The sequence below is a fragment of the Bos indicus genome, chromosome 10 (genome assembly GCF_029378745.1).
Source record: "Bos indicus isolate NIAB-ARS_2022 breed Sahiwal x Tharparkar chromosome 10, NIAB-ARS_B.indTharparkar_mat_pri_1.0, whole genome shotgun sequence".
In the NCBI taxonomy this organism is placed as follows: domain Eukaryota; kingdom Metazoa; phylum Chordata; class Mammalia; order Artiodactyla; family Bovidae; genus Bos; species Bos indicus.
Genome location: NC_091769.1, coordinates 52,393,649 through 52,411,994, shown reverse-complemented (window position 1 = coordinate 52,411,994; position 18,346 = coordinate 52,393,649). Strand labels below are relative to the sequence as shown.

Below are 18,346 nucleotides of genomic sequence, written 5' to 3'. Positions count from 1 at the left end.
AATTATTAAATCTCACCCTTTAGTGACTTTGCAAATTACCTTCCTTAAACAACACACTGGATGTTTTACCAAGAATCTTGGGTGACAAGACCCATGTAAGTATAGAAGGATCTGCCCTTCAGCACAGAATCTGAACCGATTCTAACCAAACTTTGGTTTTAATATCCTCACTTTTTGCCTACCCTACATATTCTCCAAATTGTGAAAAGGTGGTCTTCTGCGGTCTTTCTGCCACCTCAACTCTGTTGTAAAACTCTAGCTGGTCTACTCTTCCTCTCCAATGCCTCAAAATTCTATTTTCTCCCTTTCTCTTCTAACAAAGCCCACTTTTTAGTGTAGATCATCACCTCAGCTAGCCTTTTGTGAGAAAGCCATTTGGAACAAATTCACACTCAAGTGTAAATGACTGATAGGCCACAACCCTTCTAGAAATATCTACTGTCCCAAAGGAAGATCCTTGTTAACCTAGTGATTCTCTTATCAGTGGAATTTTAGCCAATCCATCAAAGGGAAGTGAAGTAAGTCAGACTTGAACAAAGAGAACAGACTTCTGGTTGCCAGAGGTGGGATGGGGTCGGGGGGAGTGGGTAGATGGAGTGGGATTAGCAGATGCAAACTAGTTTATATAGGATGGATAAACAATAAGGTTCTACAGTACAGCACAGGGAACTATATTAAAGATCCTGTGATAAACCATAATGAAAAAGAATATAGAAAAGTATATATATGCATAACTGAATCACTATGCTGTACAGCAGAAATTAACACTGTAGATCAACTATCCTTCAATAAAATGTAAGTAAAAAAAAAAGTCTTTCTCCTAATGGGAGAGGAGGGGCGTCAGCTACAATGTCTGTATATTCTATAACACATATCAGCACATGCTTGCTTTTTTTTTTCCAGATGAATTCAAGGGTGGTTTAATATTTAAAAATTAATAAAAATTTACCATATTGAAAGAATATAGGAGTAAAATCATATGATTATCTCAACATAATTTTTTTGCAGTTTTAAACCTTTTATTTTGTATTGGGGTATAGCTAATAAACAATGTGACAGTTTCAGGTGGAGAGCAAAGGGACTCAGCCATGCATACACATGTATCCATTCTTCCCCAAACTCCCCTTCTTTCCAGGCTGTCACATACATTGAGCAGAGTTCCTTGTGCTTCAGTATGGAACTGTGTGTTCCAGTAGGTCCTTGTTGGTTATCTATTTTAAATATAGCAGTGAGGACATGCTTTCTTTCAAGAAGGTGTTTTTTTTTTTTTCTGGTTTATGAGTTTATTCATACGAAAAATCATAGAAGGACTTCCCTGGTCCTACCTGGTGATCTAGTGCTTAAGAATCCACCTGCCAATGCAGAGACACTGGTTCAATTCCTGGTCTGGGAAGATTCCACATGCTATGGGGTAGCTAAGCCCATGTACCGCAACTATGGAAGCCTGAGTGCCTAGAGCCTGTGCTGGGCAACAAGAGAAGTCACCAATGAGACTAGGAGTCACCCGTACAATGCAACTAGAGAAAACCTGCTTGTAGCAATGAAGACCCAGTGCAGCCAAAAAGACAAACAAATAAATAAATAAACAAGTGTTTTTTTAAATGGGCAAAGGATCTGAATAGACATAAAAATAAAATTCACAGGTGTTAATCACCATCAGTCACATATCTAACCAATAATCTTGATTAGTGTTGCTAATTACAGAGTAAAATCACCTGGAACTTTAGCGGACCAATAATTTTTTTTTTCCTGAATTATCTCTTTCCATGCTAACAGAAATATCATAAAACACTGTGGTGGCCTGAAATGAGAAATTTGTCACCAAACAACACTCAACCGTGTGAAAGTCTGAAGAGAAAAGTGTTCTTTTCCTTTGACTTGAACCTTATTTGACTGGGATTTTCTCACCAGAGTCTTCCTATTTTTTTTCCATGGGCAACTGCCCCCTTGATTAATCCCATTTCCCTCAGTCTTAGTTTTTCCAAGCAGCTGAGCAAACAAAGATGGAGGCAGCCATTTTAACGTGCTTCCTCCCTCAAGCCCTCTGGGATGGGCCGTCCGTTCATCCTGTTCATAAACCAACGGCCTGAATGTGCTTGGAGAAAGCAGCAAGGATCTTCTGTCAGGATTAATTTTAATAGTTCCACAGTCTGTCACTGGGGAACCACAGTCCTGGAAAATGGCTTTAAATTACTATTTGCTGATAAAGAGACAGATATGAGCTGAAAATTTGGTTCCTTGTTTCAAACAGTTTGGATAACTCATGTAAGACTTTACCTGTAGTGTGGAGTGCATGCACTTTACAGCCTAAACTCTTGGGTAGCTGAGGAAAACCTTTTGTTGCGGTGGCATCACAGTGAAATGCAAATGGGGGAAATGTGACATTCTGTAGAAGTACAAAAATTTTAGAGTTGGAAGGGAGATGAATTTGTGGGTGAATTCCTCAGCATAAAGCTTCCTATGAAACCTATTTCTGATATCTGTGGAGAGAAACTGATTCCCCTTGTTGCCCCTTCCAGTTTTTTGTCTCCCTCTCTACCAGTTTCTTCCTCTTTCCTCTTTTCACTCTGTTTTTCTCATACCCAATTCCAATTGCCTGTTCCTTCCCTTACTTTCTCTTCCCTAACTGGCAAGGCTGCTGTCAGTTAATTGTTAAGTTCTATGCTGAGGCACAGGTGAGGCAGCTAGCAAGACTGACCGACCCATCAAGGGACTTCCCTGGTGGTTAAGTGGCTAAGACTCGGTTCTCCTAATGCAGGGGCCCTGAGTTTGATCCCTGGTCAGGTTACTACATTTTCCTAACAGACTGATGCTACTAGGCTTTGTATTAGTCAGGGGTCAAGATTGAAGGCAAAAGAAGAGGGTGGCAGAGGATGAAATAGATTACCAACTCAATAGAGACAAATTTGAGCAAACTCTGGGAAACAGTGAAAGACAGGGAAGCCTGGCGTGCTGCAGTCCACGGGATTGCAAAGAGTCAGACATGATTTAGCAACTGAACATTAGTTAGGGGTCATCAGAGAAAAAGATCCAGTAGGGTGTTTGTGTTTGTGTATCAGCCATTATCAGAGAGAGATTCATTTTAGGGAACTGGCTCAGGTAATTATCACTGCAGGGTAGACCATCAAGTTAGAGAACCAGGAACTTACAGTTAAAGTCTGGAGGCTGTGTGCTGGCAAAATTCCTGTGGGGGTGGGGTGGGTGGGAGGGGTGGTCAATCTTTGTTCTCTAAAGGGCTTCAGCTGATTGATGAGGCCCACGCACATTTTAGGGGGTGACTGGATTTACTCAAAGTCCAATGATTTGAATGTTAATCTCAGCCAAAAAATAACTTCACTGAAACATGTAGAATAATGTTAGACAAATTTATTCATTTGTGGGGCTTCTCTGATGACTCATGGTGAAGAATCTACCTGCCCATGCAGGAAACACAGGTTTGATTCCTGATCTGGGAAGCTCCCATATGCTGTGGAGCAACTAAGCCCATGCACCACAACTTTTGAGCCTGGGCTCTAGAACCACAGCTACTGAGCCCACGTGTCACAACCACTGAATGCTGCGAGCCCTGGAGCCCATGTTTGGCAACAAGAGAAGCCACTGCAATGAGAAGCCCACACACTGCAACTGGAGAGCAGCCCCTGCTCGCAGCAACTACAGAAAAGCCTGAGCAGCAAAGACCCAGTACAGCCAAAAATAAATAAATAAAAATTGAAAAAAAAAAAAATCTCTTCACTTGCTAAGCCTCTTGGTTACTGATTAAAGAACTAGATAGTTGGTGCACCCGTTGTGAGGAATTCAGATTTGTATTATAGTAACTTGAAATCCTAAACTATGTTGTGTAAAAGATTCTATCCCATACCACTGAGAATATTTTCACAAAAATTATGGTCAACGTTTATATTAAAAGCTTAAGATCTGCAATATATAAAGGGTATTTCATTAAGAAGGTGAATATGAGGGAAAGACAGGGAAAAAATTATGAGAGGGAGATTTATCAATTAGTATCTGCTACCTGCTGGGAGGGATTGGGGGCAGGAGGAAAAGGGGACGACAGAGGATGAGATGGCTGGATGGCATCACCGACTTGATGGACGTTAAGTCTGAGTGAACTCCGGGAGTTGGTGATGGACAGGGAGGCCTGACATGCTGCGATTCATGGGGTTGCAAAGAGTCAGACACGACTGATCGACTGAACTGACCTGCTTTAAGGGAGACAGAAAAGCACAAATATAGCTCCTTAATAGAATTCCCTGACTTCACAGTTTGTTAGAAATCACCATGCACAACACACCTTGAGAAGCACGGTATGTTCTAAGCACTATAGTTATGCTCAGAGAGCAATTTGGGTTGGAATAATCTAGGAAGGCTCAGGGAGGAGGTGAGACTTGAACTAAGATTTCTAATGGACTAGGGGAAAAGGGACAGCCTTCCACAGAAGGAAAACAGCTGGGGGCAAAATTCTGAGACTTGAGAGAAAGCATCCTTGCTTGGAGGGTGCCTGTGGCCCAGGTCTGAAGAAAGGGTTTACTATCACCTGGGTAGGGGGATGGGGGTGAGGAGGTGGGGAGGGAATAAAGGCCTTCAGGTCCCGTCCAGGAACAGAGGGAGAAGGCTAGAGTGAGGAAGGCCTTGGGGGAGCTTGCCACAGGACAGATACCTGACAAGGGCCTTACTTAAGTATTTCTCATTTAGAAAGATATGGAGCAGGTTACTGAAATCCTTGTTTCAAAGCAGAGTTTATGTTGAGACTTTTGATACGTTAAACTGATTAGAATGGAATAGATAGCAAGGATACAGAAACAATTTCAGCTGTACTTCCTGAAGTAGCCTCATATTTCATCTAGAGCTTCCCTCTGGGAGGGAATTGTTTGTTTGTTACAGCACCTTACAAAGCACTAGCAAATGTAAATTTTCCGTATCACAGAAGGGAGAGACTGGGGTTGGAGGTTATAGGGTCTTTCAAACCTCACAACTGATGTCTGACTATAGCACGCTTCCTACTTTTTTCTTTGGGATCCAGCTCTCTTACCTGAACTATAGAGAAGAGTTAGGTGTTACATCGGAGAGTTAGCAGTTACACTGCTTTCCTCAACAGCCTAAAAAACTTTCTTGCTCTTTGGAAGATTTTTGAATTGGGGTGGCAGAAAGACAACCCGGACATTTGTGTCTAAAACCTATGTTCTCCCTAGTTTTGTACCCTGGGAAAACTTCAGCTTTTGTGCCTTTGTTTTTCTAAGGGCAAAACGGGTAATTGTGAAAAAGAGGTTCTCCGTTTGCTTGTGCAGCACCTCCCACTCTCATCACCTCTTGTGGGCCTCTGAAATCGTGTGTGTGTGTGTGTGTGTGTGTGTTGGGGAGATGCATTTTGTATTGTTACAAGGACTCACTCAGGAGTGTGTGTGTTGGGGCGGGGTGGTGGGGGTGCGTTTTGTATCGTTAGGAGGATTCAGGAATGCCAAACAAACTAGAGGGCAGAAACACAGACATCAAATAGACACCAAACTTGCAATACCTGAGGCAGTCCTGAAAACGAGGGAAAGTCTTGCTTCAAATGCCACAGAGCCGCCTTAAGAAACGCTGATGGTTCTGAATGATCCTTCCAACATTAATGTTTGAGGTCTTCACTAACCCAGAACTAGGAAGGCCACGCCATAGGCCAGGGCTTCACATGCCGGGTACATACCCCAACTTCACTAATGGTTAACCAACTCATCACTCATGTTTCCACGTGCCTTTCACTTCTTGGTTATTCCTTCCTTGGTGCCCATAGCCGTCTTACAATTCTTCCATTTGTTACTTGATTAATGTCTGCTCTCCTCCCGCACTGAGTAGACTCCTTAAGGGCAGGGCCCCAGGAACTCACTTTTTCTGAATACTCAAGCCGAGACCCAAGGCACAGGTGAAGAACGTGCAACTAGAAAGCGCGCCCCGCCGGCGCGTGACGTCACCCTGCCATTCCCGCCGCGGCCGCCACTCCCTCAACTCTGTCCCTGTTTGTTTCCGGCGTTTCAATAAAGCTCGATTCGGCTAGAAGAAGACCTGTTCTTCCGGGAAAATGGCGACTCCCGCTCGTTCGCCGGAGTCCCCGCCGGCCGCGGATCTGGCGCCAGCTACGGGGGCTGCCGAGGACGCCGAGTGCCCACCGCCTCGCCAGCCTCAGCCCCTGCAGAATGTCCTCGCTGCCCCGCGGCTTCGAGCCCCAAACTCCCGAGGACTTGGGGCAGCGGAGTTTGGCGGAGCTACGGGAAATGTTGAAGCGCCAGGAGAGACTTTTGCGCAACGTGTAAGCTTGGGTCCCGCGAGGTCACCGCAGGGTTCCTCGGGTTCGGCACCCTGGGACGCGCCCCTCCCCGCCCCCATCCCGATCTCTTTCCTGGAAGGTCACCTTGTCTTAGGTCCGTGTCAGGCCCGCGGGCTAGTGGCCGGCCTACAGTCACAGAGCTACCGCGTACGGCCCGGGCGCCGGGCGCCTGTGTTTCTAGCTCTCCAGCGTTTCGGCTCCTCATCAGCTCCTCGTTGATTTTATTTACTCAGTGCCTGTGTCGGCCCTCCAAGGGGAGGGTCTGTATCCCAAATCCTTTCGCTCCCATTACCCCAAATAGTGCCCCAAACACCTAGTCAGTTTCATCTCTAGATCCCATTTTTTTTACAGGAACTGTAGGAAATGGGAGGAGTAAGGTAAAAGAGTCGGACACGACTGAGCGACTGATCTGATCTGATCTGAGGGTAAAAGAGTGACTTATTAGGCAAAGTAAGTTTGATTAACACTTAACTGTTAGACTTCATGGATTTTAGCAGAGGATCGGTGTAACAATAATGATTTTTTAGGAAGCTTATTTTAGCAGGTTGGTGCAGGATAGTTTGAAGGAATAAGAGGTAGAAGAGACTAGGAGGTATTTTCAGAGAAGTTCCCCAATAAGGGGATTCTAAGAAAGTGAACTAGAAGGGTAGCTGTGGGCCTGGGGAGACTAAATCAGGCTTAGGATCATTTGAATATGTGGTTGACAGAGATGGCTGAAGTTTCCAACCTGTATGGAGCACCATTAATAAAAGTAGGAAAGCTGGAGGAGGGTAATAGTCTGAGATTGATTTTACTTACTGGAGCTGAGTTAATGGAAAAGTTAATTATATTTGATTAAAAGTTGGAGAAGTGGTCATGAGGCTGGAGAAAGAAGAGAACGTTGGGAAAATACAGACATCTCAACTGGGAGGAATGTTAATAGAACTGGGAGGAATGTTAATAGAATTGGGAGAATCAATGTAGTGTCATAAAGAATAGAGGGTGTGAGCTGTAACCTTCCGTGCACATTTATTGTTTGGCTAAAGAAAAAGAAATCAGAAAAGGAACCTTTGCCACTTAGCCAAAGTGGCAAATGATCACGTGGGGACTTCCTGGTAGAGAACTATTTTGACTGTGAGAATGAGTGAGTTAACTTTTTAGTCTCAGGACCGCTTTAACTCTGAAGACTTACTGAACACCTTGAAGAGCTCTTGTCGTATGTGTTTTATATCGACTGGTAGTTATTGTCTTAGGAGTTACAAGTGAGAATCTTTAAAACACAAGAATACAAAACACACGCATTCTATTAGCCAACAGAACAATGCTATCATCCATATCATGTGGCCTCTGGAAAACTCCCCTGCACTCATGGTAAGAAAATGAGAGTGAAAATGACAAATAGTACCTTAGTTATTATAAATAGTTTTGACCTTGCAGATCCATCCACCTCCCCTCACCAGGAAGGTCTTGGAAATCACACTTTTAAAAACTGATTTGGGGCATGTCTTATATTAATATCATGCTTAAAATACTTTTGCAGAAATTCTAATTGTTAATAGATGAGACAAACGAGACACAGTCCCTAATCATCCTGTAGTCCCTTGTTTTGAGCGGTATTTGGGTAATGATTCTCGTATTTCATCCCTGTTTTGGGGCAGCTGGAAATCAGTTTTTTGACTTAAAGGTCGATTTTTCTCCCTTTGAGAATACTACTTTGTATATCTCAAGTTTAAAAACATGGCTGTATGTAACGTACACCTATTCTTTTCCTTTTGTAGAAAATTCATTTGCAAATTGCCCGACAAAGGTAAAAAGATCTCAGACGCTGTCACCAAACTGAAAGCTGCCATCGCAGAACGTGAAGAAGTTAGAGGAAGAAGTGAACTCTTTTATCCTGTTAGCTTAGACTGTAAGGAGAGGCAAAAAGCGATTGCAGTTGTTGATGGGGACAGAGATAAGGCCCAGAATTCTGACCAGATACTTGACACTTCATCACCCGTTCCTGGCTGTTCCTCTGTAGCTAACACATCATCTCAGACAACCTCACGACAACAGGGACTGGCACATCCAACTCGAGGAGGTGATGCTGAGGCAGCTGAGGCTGAACACACAGTGAGCGAGCACCCAACTTCTAGCAGCAGAGCCCCAGCGCCTTCCTCATCTCAAGCTAGTGAGGGTCTCCCTCAGCATTGTGCCTTAGGTCAAGTGGAGGATCATCCTGGCAGCTCAGACAACCTGTTCATTGATAGATTACAAAGGATCACAATTGCGGATCCGACTGAACACCACTCAGAAGGAAACCGGAATCCTGAGAACTTGGCCAGCCTCTGGAGTGGGCCGCAGAAGAAGCCTCATTACATGGAAGTGCTGGAAATGCGAGCCAAAAATCCCATGCCCCCGCCACATAAATTTAAAACCAATGTGTAAGTACCATCGGAAACAGGCTTGTCACAGGAGCATTATATTTGTTAAACTCCAAAAACTGGGAGACTGCGTTAAGTTCAGTGAACTTGGTGTGAGAACTGCTTGTACTTGGGAATGAGCGTATTGTAGAAGCAATAAAACAAACATGGCTGGAGTGGAGGATTCCTGCTGGAAAATGCTTTCTTTTTTTTCGCCAAGTAATTGAAAAGGTTTTCAGTAGCAGATGGAGCATTAAACTTCAGGATACTTAGGCAAAATTTTATATAAAACATAGAATTAGAGAATTTATTATAATTGTTTCCAGAACCATATTCTTGTACATAGCTCCTCCTCTAACCAGACTATAAGCTAAGAGGAAAACAATTGTAGGAACCGACGGCCTTTCTCAGTAAAAAATATTTGTGTGCTCGCTGTATGTAACAGCAGGTGCTGTGACGACATGAGAGTAAAGATTCTGTTCCTCATAGAGTTTAGGGTCTAGATGAGGACTCGAGGCTTACACACTTGGAAGAACGTTAAAGTATATAATCATATCAGGAGGAAGGGAGCTGAGAAAGGGTTAACAAAGCAAAACAAGTTTGGGCAGGAGGGGCAAGTGAACTGTACTCCTAAGTTCCTTGTCATAGTTGTTTCTGAGATCTTCAGAAAAAAATCTCTTCAAAAAGAGTTTTATTTATTTATGTGCAGTTATAACATTCAAATCAGGGAGTAGTTTTATAAGACATTAATATCAGATACAGGGAGCTTCCCTGGTGACTCAGTGGTAAAGAATCCACCTGCCAATGCAGGAGACGCAGGTTTGGTCCCTGGGTCAGGAAGATCCCCTAAAGAAGGAAATGGCAACCCATTCCAGTATTCTTGCCTGGGAAATCTGATGAACACAGGAGCCTGGCAGGCTAGGGTCCATGTGGTTGCAAAGCGTCTGACACCAACAACAGATACAAAGTTTAACCACTACTGCTTTTCTTTGAAAAACTGAAAGCTTGTAGTTACAAGTACCTAAACCAATTTTTTAAAATTATTATTATAGAGACTTTAAAGTTCAATTGTATCTCACTATTCATTTTTTTAAGCCTCAAAACTATTTGTTCTGCATAGAAAACCAGAACAAATAGTTTTAAGTAGAAAACCAGCAGAGAAGGCAATGGCACCCCACTCCAGTACTCTTGCCTGGAAAATCCCATGGAAGGAGGAGCCTGGAAGGCTGCAGTCCATGGGGTCGCTGAGGGTCGGACACAACTGAGCGACTTCACTTCCACTTTTCACTTTCATGCATTGGAGAAGGACATGGCAACCCACTCCAGTGTTCTTGCCTGGAGAATCCCAGGGATGGGGGAGCCTGGTGGGCTGCCATCTCTGGGATCACAAAGAGTCGGACACGACTGAAGTGGCTTAGCAGCAGCAGAAAACCAGAATTAATTTTTAGTTAGGAATAAAAAGTAATCTTTGATTAAGTAATTACTCATCTTGTGTGTGGTGAGGTATCTTTCCTCACTTCGAGGGAGGCAGAAAACCAAAAGCATCATTTAGTCAATACGTACAGCAGAGAATACATTGACCCTGATTCTGTACTGTGGTCCTTTAGCTGGAAGTGGGAGTAGAGGAAGGGAATATCCGTGAAGGTTCCCAAGTTTGTGAGCCATAGAGACAGGTGCACTCATCAGAAGAGGCTGGGCTTTGGGGAGCCAGGCGGTAGACAGTTGGAAGTGGCAGGGGATGCAGGTGTCCCTTGGCCACCTCTTGCATGCTCTTCTGGCTCTTCTGATGCAGGAGGCTGTGTCTCATCTTCTAGTCCTAGTCTACCCAGAACTTCAGATGTGCAGAGTCAGTTACCTGTGAAACCCAGCCACGTGGGGGTGATCTGTGCCCCTAAGGTTTGTCCTGTACAGAGTAGAACTCACTTCTTCCCAGACTACTTTGTCCCATGTTCCCTAAGCCAGTAGTGCCAGCACCTTCTTTCTTCCCCTCCTTTCCATCTCTGCCAGCCATGGGAGCTGACAGTGTATTTCCTGGACCTTCGTCTCTAATCATCCTTATGTTCATCTTTTCTCCTGTCAAAGTGAAGATGCTTATCACTGTCCTGGCCTAGTCTTAACTCTACCAGTCCATCCTGTCCACTGCTGCCAGAGTTTATAGAAGACAAACCTGAACCTGTTAGCAGACTAGAGCCTTCCACGTGCCTGCACCCAGCCTGCTGCCCCAGCCTTTTCTGTACTCTCCAGCTCCCATGCTTCCTGTGAGCTGCAGCCCTGTCAGTCCTTACTCTCTGGTGAAATGCCGTCAGAGATCCTATCATTTACATGTTGAATCCATATTATTCCAAGACTCCTCAGATTGCACTTTTTGAAGTGTTTCTGCCGCCATCCTGTCTCCCATTACAACAGGCCATTCCCTTGTCTGTGTTCCAGTGGGCCTGTGCCATAGTACCCATGATATTACATCACGCTGAAACTGTTCACAAGTTTAATTCCCTCTGCTAGACAGTAAGCCCCTTCACAGGTATTTTTGAATGAGAATAGGCTTCTAGCTCGAGGATAAGCTTTTTGGGGGGCTTCCTAGGTGGCTCAGTGGTAAAGAGTCCACCTGCCAGTGCGGGAGACGTGGGCGATGAGGGTTCAATCCCTGGGTGGGGAAGAGCCCCTGGAGGAGGAAATGACCACCCACTCTAGTATTTGAAGAGAGAGGGGAAAGGCAATGAGTCTAGCTATCTGTTAGAGAAATGCATTGTCAAATTACTCGCCAAAAAAGGTGCCAATTTAAATATTTGTTTTTGAGGTAAATATATTTAAAAAGAACGTTTTATCTATGCATGTAAATAGTGGTAAAGGCCTTACTGTTACCTTGTAGAACAGTTAGCTGCCAAGGTTAAAGGCCACTTTTGTTGAATGCTACAAATGTGTGTCTGTGAAAAGGTGGTGTAACATAAGGGTTGCTTCCTGCAGATTACCTTCACAGCCCCATGATTCATCGAGTGCTTGTCAGAGGAGAGGGTCTCCCATCTCCTCAGAGGAGAGGCGGCGCAGGGACAGGAAGCATCTTGATGATATCACAGCGGCCCGGCTTCTGCCGCTGCACCACCTGCCAACCCAGCTGCTCTCCATAGAGGAGTCGCTGGCACTTCAGAGACAGCAGAAGCAGAGTTATGAGGTATTTAGAGCATGGCTTTTTCCTGCCTGCATGTTGTACGCTGCTTACGTGAGTCAGAATTTACTCTAGGCCTTCGATTTTCACAAAAGCTAGGTTGGCATGGATTTTCAAGGCACCCGTTTTTAAAAGCCAGTTTTCATCCTCAGCTCATTCAAGTGATTGCCTGGCTGTAACTAAGCATCGAGGAATCGTTTCTTACCTTGTTTGACCCTAAATGCCTGTCTGAAGGTATTTTTAGGTTGAATTAAACCATTCAGTTTGGGGTTGGTTTCCTGGCAGAGCAGTAATAACTCCACTTCAGTCCCACCTACCTGCACTACCCGTGGCCTGAAGGAGGGACATAAATGAGTTCGAGTGGGTTGGGGGCAGCCTGAGAAAAGTGAGCCAGATGAGGAATGAGCATTGCGGCTTGCCAGTCAGTCAGTGACACCGTCACTGGGCGTTTGCAAGCACATTGCCACTGTTTAAGATTTACTTAGGCTTTTTATTGCATAGTAATTTTCATGGGAGTTAATTTGGAGAGGGATAATCAGTTTTTAGTATTCTTTGATTTTTCACTGTGGCACTAAAATGTCACTCTCGAGCCTAGAAGCCATGATCTAATCTAGGAAAGAAGACACTTCCAGTTGGAGGGTCAGGACAGCATTGGTGGTTTTTAACATTTGATGGCTCAAATGGTTCTTCAGGGTTGTCTGTACACATGCACATGCCCACATGCTTGAAAATATTTTCCTGTGTGTAACTGTCGCAGTGCCAAGCTGATTGCTCAGCTTCTCTTATAGGAGTTGGATATTTCAGTGCACATTGTTTATCAGTGGAAGTCTGTCAGCACCGCTGTAGCAGGCTGGTAGCTCTCTCCAGCTCAGCCCTGTGATGTCTGTGCCTCATTCTCTCAGACGGCAGTAGAGAACCCAGAAATAAAGGGGCATGCCATTCTAGTGAAACCAGTTCTGTTCCAGTGACTTCCCACTGAAAAATTGTAGGGAAAAGGTATGAATGTCTAACTTTTTGCCTTTTTGTCTTAAAGGAGATACAAGCCAAGCTCGCAGCACAGAAGCTAGCTGAAAGACTAAATATTAAAATGCAGAGCTATAATCCAGAAGGGGAATCTTCAAGGAAATACCGAGAAGTAAGGGATGAAGATGATGATCAGTCCTCCGAGGATGAATTCTGAAGATGGATGTTCAGATCATCTCCTAAATCTCTGCCTGTTGAGATCTCATTATCTTTTTACATCAGAGTGCCTAACAAGTATCAAGATCAGTGTCAGACATTGTTGAGAGAAAGAATTTTGTAAAGTTACACTAAGGAAACTATAAAAAGAGCCCACTTTCAGATGATAACTTTCATGTGCTTGAAAAGTTGAATGTTTGAATATTGTGTTTAATGACACTATATTAAATTTTGGCAGTATGTCCTGTGTTGGTCTGATATTTTAGTATATAGTAAGCACATTTTTTTCTCTAAGCCAAATGAAAGCAGGTGATTAAACTGCTTTTTTCTTTATACTTACCTCTACCAAATAATGTTTATTACATGTCTTAGTGAATTATTTAGTTTCCCAGGCATCACCTAAAATGAATTATGAAGATATAATTCCCTCTTTTTTTGAAGAACAAAGGGAGAAGTCTAGAGAATTTTGTGCATGTTTGCATGGGGGCTGTTACAGTATTGGACATTAAATACCAAGGAAGACACTCAAAGAAAATGCTTAAATATTTGTTTCTTTCTGTCTTCCCTTAGGAAATATGTTTTCTTTCTTCTCATAAGGAATATGCGGTACTGTTAGTTAATTCTAGAGGGTGGGTGGTCTTTCTAGATGACCAGATTTGCCTGGTCATGGAGTAACATGAGGAACAGGAAAAGTCTTAAGGTGATTGATGTTTGTGAAGGGAATAGCTGTTGGTGGTGGTTTAGTTGCTCAGTTGTGTCCAGCTTTTGCGACCCCATGGACTGTAGCCTACCAGGGTCCTCTGCCCGTGGGATTTTCCAGGCGAGATTACTGGAGTGGGTTGCCATTTCCTTCTCCAGGGGACCCTTCTGACCGAGGAATTGAACCTGTGGCTCCTGCATCACCTGCATTGCAAGCAGATTCTTTACTGCTGAGCTACTGGAGAAGCCCTATCTGTTGTTAGGCTTGGCCTGACTTGACTTCGTTGTTCTAGCAGATGATAGGTTCAATTTGATAAGAGAACCAAAAAAGTTTCTGAAGCTACAATTGGTTTGTTATCAATATATATTGCTTCCCTGCCCCCTCCAAAAGAGACTTATGTAGGCTGCAGAAACCTCAATTTCATGTATGATTTCAAAGGATTATATGGTTGTCTCCAGAGAAATTAACACATATGTTGCCACAGTTTTGTCTAACATGTTGGTGCCTTTAAGCAGTGTTGAAAGAATAAAATATTAATTAGAGCAACCTGAAAATGCTAATGGTGATGTTTTACTGCTGGTTAATTAAATGTAACTTAACTTTGAAGGAGGCTTTGCATATATGAAATTTGAATTAGAATACATTTAGGCAGATATAGGTGTGGTAGGAAGGGCTCAGTTCTGTGTCCTGTCCTTTTGGGAGTAACTTTATCGCCCTTTTGCTTTCCTCCCCTCATAAAGCAAATATAGGAATATCCTGCACAGTTTTGTTATTTTTAGTTTTTAAAACTAATTATAAATGATTTCACATCCTAAAGTTATTTGATGCTCCTTCTTTATTAAAATAGTCATTCAGTTATGTCTGACTCTTTGTGACCTCGAGGACTGTAGCCCGCCAGGCTCCTCTGTCCATGAAATCCTCCAGGCAAGAATACTGGCAAGGGTTGCCATTTCCTTCTCCAGGGGATATTTCCAACCCAGGGATTGAACCCAGGTCTCCTGCATTGCAGGCAGGTTCTTTACTGTCTGAGTCACTAGAATAAATAAACGTTATTCCTGGAAAACCTGATCATGGGAGGGCTCCCATGCCATACATGCAGTCCCCTGTAATCCTACCACCCAGAGAAGGCTTCTGTTAATATTTGGGTACAAGGACATATGCATACTTTTCTATGCATAGCTATACATTTATATTTTCAATAATGCAGTCGTACGCTGGTTAACATTCTGCTCTATATACTGTTAACATTTCCACATACTAAATATTTCACATTTTAGATAGCTGCAGAATATTCCATTTTATGGGTGTGCCGTAACTTTGAACATTTTGTTTCACGATGTGTTCATTATAATGCAAATTGGAATGATACAATCAACATCTTATGTCACATCTGTAAAAAGTGACTTATTTCCAAATGGTACCTTTCTAGAAGGAATTGCTAGGTGAAAGTAAATTTTTGAGACTTGATATCCATCACTCGCCACAAAGGCTGTTTTCCTTAATGTTCCCACTAGCAATATATTAAACTATCAGAATTGCAAGTTGCAATTCAAAATATTTGCCAATAATTCCAGAAAAGGGCTTCCTTTAAAATGTGTTTCTTTGATTATAAATGACGATTTGAGAGTCTTGTCATGTTTATTGACCATTTTCACTCATTGTTTTGAGCATTGCTTCTTCATATCTTCCCTATATTCTCTTGGCGAGTTTGCCAATTTTATTGGTTTATAAGTTACTTTGTGAATTAAGATGTCTTTTTGTCATGTGTTATTACCGTTTTCAACATGTGACTTGCCTTCTAATATAGTTGGTGGTGTTTCTGTGTAGAAGTTGTTTTCTTAGCGTCTGCCTTTTGCAGGTGTGCTGTGTGTATGAGTGTGTGCTCAGCTGTGTCCAGCTCTTTGTGACTCCATGAACTGCAGCCCGCCAGGCTGCTCCACCCCTTGGATTTCCCCGGAAAGAATAGTGGAGTGAGTTTCCATTTCCTACTCCAGGGCATTTTCCTGACCCAGGGATCGGACCTGAGTCTCCTGTCTCTTGTGTTGGTGGGTGGATTCTGTACCAGTAGTGCCACCTCGGAAGCCCATGCAGGTGTGCTAGGGCGTGCTTTCCCTACCCCAAGGATGGGTACAGATTGATCCTTATTTTCTTTTGGTACTTTAAAAAATTTCACTTTTATACTTACCTTTAATTAAGAAGGAAATTTTTAATCCATCTCAAACTTGGGAATATTGTATGAGGTGAGATTTAGTTTTTTAAAAATTTGCATTGTACTGGTATAGAATACTAAATTCCTGTGTATCTTTTGTGTCTTGGACCTGGGCCTTCTAGTTTTTCCACACTATTTAAATAAGTATAGTTCTAGTCAGTGGTATGTTTGGTAGTATGAGTTCTTTCTCATTCTTTTAAATTTTGTGAAATATACAAGAAGTACATAAAACAGGTGTGCAGTTTAATAGATGAAGCAAACAGCTATGTAATCACAAACCAGAGGCTCAAAAGCCACTGCCAGCACTCCAAAATCTCCCTGTGTGTTCCTTCCAGCTTCCCCTTTGTCCCCCAGAGGAAACTCCTAGCCTGACTTTATGGCAATAGTTCTCTTTTAAAAAATGGTTTTACCTGTTATGTGTATAACAATATTGTTTTCCCTACTTTTGACTTAAAAAACTGGACTCACACTGCATGTTGTGTCTAGTGCCTTTCACTAAACACTTCCACAATGCACGCTGTGTGTCGGTGTGATTTACTCATTTTCATTACTGTGTGATATGCCATTTCATTAGTGCCACTTTATTTTCCTGAGATGGGCACCTCTATGATGTTTTCAGTTCAGGGCTATTACAAGCAATGCTGCAATGAACATGTTTGTGCCCATAAACATTTCTGTAGGGCATTTACCTAGGAGTTTAACTGCTGGATTATGAGATAGGTATATCTGTAACATTTAATATCCTTCCCCTCATCCCTCACTGTGTATGAGAGCTCCAGATTGCCAGACTTTACTTTTAGCATGCGATTTTTTATACAGACATTCACTGTGCTTTTATTTTGCATTTCTCTAATTAGAAACAGCCTTTGAGCATCTTCCATATGTTTACTGGTCACTGGATTTCTTCTTTTGAAAAGAGCCCATTCAGAACCTGTCTCTGTTGTGTGTGTGTCCGCCACCTTACTCACTGATTGTATACATTCTTCGTACTAATGGTTATTGAGTTTGTTGTAAATATCCTCTCCTCTGGTTATTTTTCATTGTCTTCATGGTTTTTTGATGAATAAAAACTCTTCATTTTAATGACAAATATATTCATCTTTTATGTTTAGTGTACTTTGTATCTTTTCTTGAGGAATGTTTTCCTACCCTGAAGTCATGAAAATACTATCTTTAAAAATCTTTTCATTTAAATAATGCTTTTTAATTTTGCCTTTCTTACTGTCTTATGTTTGACTTCCTGTGGGAGGTACCTGTGACTGTGTGAGGAAGGGTCCTTCTGTGTAGCCACTCATCTGGCACTGTGCAGTGCCCTCCTGCCATGCAGTAAGCACCAGTCTATGCCATGCATAGATTATATTTCTGTGATCCACTCTGGGTCCTCTCCGTTTCTCCAGTCTAATATTATGCCACTTTATTTGTGATAGCTATATGGTATAAAGCTTGTCATCATGTTCGGGAGTAGCTTGACTGTTTTGGGGCCTTTGCATTTTAAATTTTATTTATTTGGAAAGAGAAACAAAGTAACTTATTTCCTTGTTTCTTTTTGCTTTTTGTAATTATTACCAAAAGATAATTTACAATTAGATCATTTTTAAATTTAAATTTTAGAATCAGCTTGCCATGTTACATAAAAGGAAGCAACATAGGGCAAATCTCACTGATAGTGCAAATCTCCATTCATTTTCGAAAAATGCTTGATATTCTGATATTTTTATTTCTGTATTTTGAGACTTAGGAGATCTGAACCTTTGCCATTCATAAACTAAATCACTCAACTAGGCCATTACTTTTAGTCTATACAAGTTAAATAGAAAATTCACAAGACTTTTTTATAGTGTTAATACCTAAAGTATTGTGTAGTTTTGCAAGAAAGAATTTTATAAAAAGATATCAAAGTTCAGTTTAAACCAGCAAAAATTAAGTGAGTCTGTAGTCATGAACTTTTACCTTCTATTTTCAAGGGATTATGTTAAGAGAAGAAAGTTAAGTGCTAAAGTTTGGGGCTTTACCTGCTCTGGGGAAGAGGTTAGGAGGATTAATCACATTATATAATAGTCATCTATAGGGTAATTTTCATTTTCATAGGACCTGGCTCTGATCCATATCACATTCTCTGGGGAGCCAGGAGCTGTTGAGTCAAGGGCGAGGTAGATACCTTGTGGGATTATCTCTGTTTCCTGTAACAGGGATGTTGAAGTCATTTGCTCAAGGGCACTCAGAGGCAGCCAAGAAAAGAACCCGGTGCTCAAAATTTCTGGGCACTGGAGCACATGGCCTTGCACATGAATACCACAAATCAAGGTTATGTATGGGCTTTAAAAAGTGCTAATGCTAAGCAAGAGCTCAGGTTACTCTAGGGGTATTTGTCCTGTCTCTATGACTTAAACTACAAAAGAGATGTTTTCCTTCT

The 18,346-nt window shown here is 42.3% G+C and overlaps 1 protein-coding gene and 1 long non-coding RNA gene across 2 annotated transcripts in view; one reads left to right on the top strand and one right to left on the bottom strand.

Moving 5' to 3' along the window:
• LOC109565094 (uncharacterized) overlaps positions 1–5,995 on the bottom strand; it is a 38,090-nt gene extending 32,095 nt beyond the window's left edge. Inside the window, exon 1 of the long non-coding RNA XR_002181614.2 lies at positions 5,513–5,995. This is a non-coding gene — a long non-coding RNA (uncharacterized lncRNA). The remainder of the gene's footprint in view (positions 1–5,512) is intronic.
• A 37-nt stretch (positions 5,996–6,032) lies between these two features.
• POLR2M (RNA polymerase II subunit M) lies at positions 6,033–13,264 on the top strand. Its single transcript, XM_019968766.2, has 4 exons — positions 6,033–6,283; positions 8,059–8,703; positions 11,647–11,851; positions 12,879–13,264. The coding sequence occupies exons 1-4, from the start codon at positions 6,171–6,173 to the stop codon at positions 13,023–13,025; spliced, it is 1,110 nt and encodes a 369-aa protein (XP_019824325.2). The 5' UTR covers positions 6,033–6,170; the 3' UTR covers positions 13,026–13,264.
• The last annotated feature ends 5,082 nt before the right edge of the window (positions 13,265–18,346 follow it).

Excerpts from the sequence above, each read along its gene's own strand:
- POLR2M (XM_019968766.2), top strand. The coding sequence starts at position 6,171 with ATGTCCTCGCTGCCCCGCGGCTTCGAGCCCCAAACTCCCGAGGACTTG. Across the intron at positions 6,284-8,058 it reads GAGAGACTTTTGCGCAACGT|AAAATTCATTTGCAAATTGC; the intron begins GTAAGCTTGGGT and ends TTCCTTTTGTAG. Across the intron at positions 8,704-11,646 it reads CATAAATTTAAAACCAATGT|ATTACCTTCACAGCCCCATG; the intron begins GTAAGTACCATC and ends TGCTTCCTGCAG.